Source organism: Acyrthosiphon pisum, chromosome A1 (assembly GCF_005508785.2).
Source record: "Acyrthosiphon pisum isolate AL4f chromosome A1, pea_aphid_22Mar2018_4r6ur, whole genome shotgun sequence".
NCBI classification, from domain to species: Eukaryota; Metazoa; Arthropoda; class Insecta; order Hemiptera; family Aphididae; genus Acyrthosiphon; species Acyrthosiphon pisum.
This window is the reverse complement of record NC_042494.1, coordinates 101,288,922-101,294,479: the sequence shown is the minus strand read 5'-3', so window position 1 is coordinate 101,294,479 and position 5,558 is coordinate 101,288,922. Positions and strand designations below refer to the sequence as shown.

Here is a 5,558-nt window from a genome sequence, read left to right as displayed (position 1 = left end):
GCGTGACAAGGGTTTTATGAAACCCGGGTCTCATGGCGATTTAGGTGGGTGGGTAGATGTCGTGGTCATGTTTATTACTTTTCTATGGTGTGTGTACCTATTATTATAAATGTACTCGACACTCGTAAACTCTTTTGAGGGTGGGTGATCCCTAAAAACGTTTTTATCTCATGAATGAAAAATGTTCACGCCACCACTGGTGACCTAGAAACCCAGTCGTGTTTTTAACGTTGTACCCTTCATTTGTGATATTTATTCCTTTTGATTACTTTTATTTTAATTTTTTTATATTAACTAAATAATTATGTGTCGTATAATTCTCGAAGACGACATCTCACGTAACGAACGAATTTTGCAAAATGCGTAAGTGTTAGTAATTTTAAATTATTTTGATATATATTTATATATATATTTTTTTATTCAGTGAGATAATTGAGCCGCCGGTCGTTCGGTCAGCTAACCCTGACACCAGTGCCGCAACAACCGGTGGTGCTAGGGGTGCGAAGAACCCCTTGGCCCCTCGTTAAATCATAAAAATGGGCCACCGGGTCAGTGGCCGAACTATTTGGAACTTTTTTCTTTTAAGGTGTCACAAAGTGGTATCTTACTATCTTATTATTTAATCAAAAAATAGAAACTAATGAATACATTAGAATCATAATTATTATTATAATATAAAACAAAGCCCTAACTATATTTATAACAAAATATTAAAAATAATAATTTCGAATGACAGGGGGCTGAATTATACCACTAATACCATATTTTCAAAATTCTTAATTTTGCTGATGGTTTACTGCATTTAAATTGGGACAAAAAAGAAAATAAATGGTTTTAAGAGGTTGCATACCATTTTGCTCCTTAGTCCTCACGATATGTGGGGACTATCACTACAGTGTACAATGTGTTCAATGCTCTTCACCTATCTGTAAGCAGTATAGCAGTGTATACCTATATACATATTATATTAACTGCATAACATAATGTATTTAGCTAAAAACAACAAGCAATATGTATTAAATGACCTATTGGTACATGAGCATGATCGCAACTAGGATTAAAATTCTGGGGGGCTACAGCCCACCTAACAAAATTATTAATTTAAAATAATCTATAAGCAGCTTATATCTAAATAAATAAGGAATGTTTTTTGGAGGGGTCTGAATCGTAGTCAGGGGGGGTGCTAAAGCCCCTCCCCTCTACTATAATTGCGCCTCTATACTTGGGCCCTATTTATTGGTCGCACACCCACCAATATGTACCAAGTTGCGGCACTGCCTGACACTATAATTTATTTAAGACGGTTGCATCAAGAATATTCACTTATAAATAATTCAGGTGAGAAGAAGAGGATATGGTCAGCACATGCGAGATCGGTTTCTGTACGGTGTAATGTAGAAATGAGAGTTTTGTGTATGTTGATGCGTGAAAGTCATTATGATCGATCGATTCCTGAAGATGAGGTTATAGTAAGTTTAAACATACGAATATAATTCAAATATTGTAGATAATATGATTAGATTTACTAATATCAGATAATTTATTATAGATTCAACTATCGTTTCGTGAGTTATTACACTCATCTAGAACGATCAGGAGGCATACCCAGTACTATATCATTATGCAGTTACTATATGGACTCAGGCGAATTGCGATTTTCGATTCCGAACGCATTAGGGAAAAATTAGAAATGGATTGGACGTTAAATGTCCTAACCATTCTTACCTACTTAGATTTCGACTTCGACACTTCTCGTTTTATACTACATAGAATAAGAAACCTGAACTAAAAATGAACTTATAAATAATATTTTCCTTATTACCATACATCAGTTTATATTATTTCAGAAAAAACCATATGCTCACTATCCTTACTAACATAATATCTATTTTCACCTAGCATCGTGTTTCTCTAAATAGTTGAAAAAAAAAAACTACCTACTTCAACAAACAATATGTTTGACATCAACGGACGGTCGGTACCTTACCCATGTGGCTGGTCGATCAGTGTGTATCCAGTCTTTTGTCCGGTGTACACACATTTTGCGTTTACAGTTTTTCTCAACAGATATTCAGATACGGATTTATCTACTTATATAATATTTTTATTTATCATAGTAGGTATTTATAATTTTTATATTTCGTTTGTGATAATCATTACCGGTAAAAATGTAAGTATTTTGTTTTATATTATTCGTAAGATATTTTAAGAATTACATTTAATCCGATTTTTAGATGTCAAATAATTCATCACCGAGTACTCCGGCAGTGGCGAACCCAGGGGGGTGGACCCCGGGTCCGGACCCCCCCCCCCCTTGGCTTATGTCATAGTTTTATTTTTATTTTTAAAAGTTTCCGTAAAATGTTCGTCGAAATTTATTGATTAGTTTGATTATTACTTATTACTTATTAGTTATTAGATTAGATTTGGACATTAGGTATTTTGTTGATAACACGTCGAATCCGATAATAATTAATTGACATACATTGTAAATATAAATTTAAAAAAAGGTGGGCAAGTGGATGTATTGTCGCTATGCTGTACAGTAGGTTACAAGTGGGCCACTGTATAATGGATGGTATTAAATTTGAATTCAATGATTTAATATCATTGTATAAGAAAAACGATTCTGAGCGGAGACGGTATGTCGGTCTAGGTATAAGATATATTATATACAATATACTTATATCTATAGTATTAAAAAAAAATTGACCTATAATATACACAGGAATATCACAATATCCATTAGGTAGGTACTTATAATGCGTTATACATCAACAACAAACCGTGATACTATCATAGATATATGTATAATAGTATACTTTAGAAGTTTGAAGTACCCACGAGTAATATTATACAATCACAACAAAATAAATAACTAAAATAGTTATTCTAGGTTTTTTAACATGTAATTTCGTCCGAATTCGAACTTAAAATGACCATAAAAATAAACTATGCTTGTGTATTTTTTAGATTTTTTTGGTTTCAGAATTAACTATTTACCTTCGTAGAATCTTGTTTTAAATGTTCAATTCTTAGGTATAAAAGTTGAACATTTTATGAATGTTTAACTACAAAATAATTATTCAATTTTAAATTTGATAAATTTTGTCAAAATTCGCTCATTAAATGCTTATAACAAAAAAATTGTGCAAATGTAATTTGAATATATTTCAACTGCTATTGTAACAATATATCAGAAACCTTGCATTAAATTTTAACGTTTTTTACCCAACAAATACAATTTTATTGATATTTATAGAAAATAAAACTAAAAAAAATTGAAAACTGACAATGTCCGTAAACAGCTCAAAAAGAGTCAAATTATTTTCAAAATTTTATCGTGTATAGAAAATGCTAATATAAAGATTCAGTGGAATTTTCAAGTATCTACAGTCATTCGTTTTTTAATTACAACAAAATAAGAAAATCGTAACATGATAAATCCAGTGAATATCAAGTGTTGTAAAAATAGGAATTTCAAATGCTCATAAAAATATAATTTGACTTGTAGACATTTTCAAATCTTAGAGTTAAAAAGAAAATTTTTCATGAATTTCTAACTCAAAATAATTTGCAAATTTTCGTCATTTTTACGTATTTTGTCAATATTTGAACTTTAGATGCTTATAAAAAAAAATTGTGACTATAGACTTTTAATTTTTTTCATCTACCATTGAAACAATATACTAGGAGCCTTATATTAAGTTTTCAAGCTTTTTTTAACCAACAAATAAAATATTATTGATATTTATAGAAAAAAAACTAAACTAATAAAAATGGAAACTGAAAATGTCCGTAAAGAGCTCAAAATAAGTCAAAATATTTTCAAAATTATATGGTATATAGAGAATGAAAATATTAACATTCAGTCAAAATTTCATGAGCCTACGGTAATTTGTTTAAGAGTTGCACCAAAAACCATAATCAATTTTCTCGAAAACAGATTTTGCCTAAGAATTCCCGCTTTTCCTTAATTTTTATTTTGTTTTTCACGGCGCTTTTGAAAACTACTGGAAAATTTTTACTTTGGACCCCCCCAAGTACCAACTAGATTCACTTTCCTATTAGAAAAGAAACTGTTGAAGAAAATCCAAGCACTTTTACTGTCTTATAAGGTGATGACAGACACAAAAAAAAAAATTAAAAAATTATAAAAAAAAACACATCATTGTAAAATTAATACATTTATCTTTCCTCTCAGAATCTAAAATGTAAATAATATAATTGTGTGTTTTTTTTTTTATTGGTCTTAAACTCGGCAAATTGTGTTTATTAAGAAATTAAATGTATGTATATACTCGGGAAAAGGACAGAAAAACAGTAGTTAAATAAATTTTTTTGGACCCCCCCCCCTTGAATAAATCCTGGTTGCGCCACTGTTTTAAACAACATGGACGGTGTGATATAATGTCGTTTAACAAACATAGAGGTGGTGTGGAAACTTACACGACGCTGCAGTCATCCTTTAGGTATAGGTACATCGAGTACCTACATTGAAGTAATATAGATAACACATTAACACAAATTCTAATAAGATAGAAAAAACCTGTAAAAATGTATAACACCCTCCCCCTCCATGGGCCATGACTCTTAAATCTTAATGATGACATGATTCCCTCTAAAGAAGCAATTCGTTATCTTGAAGTCCATCTTGACAAACAACTTACCTGGGCCACTCACATAAAAACTAAGAGATAATCTCTTAACCTCAAACTTCATAAACTTAGAAACCTCCTAAAATCAAATCTTCCACTCAACACCAAACTTTTAATTTACAAACAAATTATTCGACCATCAATGACCTACGGTATTCAGCTTTGGGGTGTTTTTTTTCTTTTAGTTTTGTTTAATATTTTATGGTATCTTCTAAATATTATTAGGGTATTGATTAATATTTTAGAGCATTTTACGGTATTGAATAATAATTATTAAGGTGAGTGTCTGCTTAAACATTTTTGTAAACTTAACTCGGTGCAACAAAACATACATTGCATACAATGAAATATTAATGTTGAATAAATGCCAAAAGAATGTTGGCTTATGAAAACACAACATTGTTTAATATAAAATTGTAATTCAAATGTTTTTTACGAATTATGTATCGCCAACAGTTTTAGAAATTAAAACTTCATATAAATATTATCTATTATTTATTTTTTGTTTTCATTATATTCTGGTATAGTTGTTAACATATCACTTGATACTTAAAAAAAAACAATTTGCCTACTGAATAATATCAGGGGTACGAAACTCCGTGAACTGGCCAAGTCAGGTGATTGTGGCCTTGAACACGGTTCCATGGGGGTGTGGCATACGTGAAATAGGGAATGGTAAACAAGCCGACCCCGCGTAACGTATCCTGCCATAGTCTTGGAACCGTTTTCATAATATTGGTAACCATGGGTCTAACATCATGTTGGTGCGTGGAACCGTTTTCATGTTTTTCGTAGGTTCAGACTTCAGATCATAGGTAACCAAGACTCCAATCAGCTGATCGAGTTTTGCTTCTATATTGTTCTATGATATTAATTATAGCTGATAAATGTATACTATAT

General features: G+C 30.9%; 1 protein-coding gene across 1 annotated transcript; it reads left to right on the top strand.

The window, feature by feature from the left end:
* Positions 1–780: 780 nt before the first annotated feature.
* Positions 781–1,789, top strand: LOC107883391. The gene is made up of 2 exons (XM_016803305.2): positions 781–1,469; positions 1,550–1,789. The coding sequence occupies exons 1-2, from the start codon at positions 1,257–1,259 to the stop codon at positions 1,787–1,789; spliced, it is 453 nt and encodes a 150-aa protein (XP_016658794.2). The 5' UTR covers positions 781–1,256.
* Positions 1,790–5,558: the final 3,769 nt, after the last annotated feature.

What these genes read in the sequence shown, in the direction of transcription:
- LOC107883391 (XM_016803305.2), top strand. Translation starts at nt 1,257, where the DNA reads ATGTACCAAGTTGCGGCACTGCCTGACACTATAATTTATTTAAGACGG. An exon ending in TTCCTGAAGATGAGGTTATA is followed by an intron (nt 1,470 to 1,549) that starts GTAAGTTTAAAC and finishes AATTTATTATAG; the next exon opens with ATTCAACTATCGTTTCGTGA.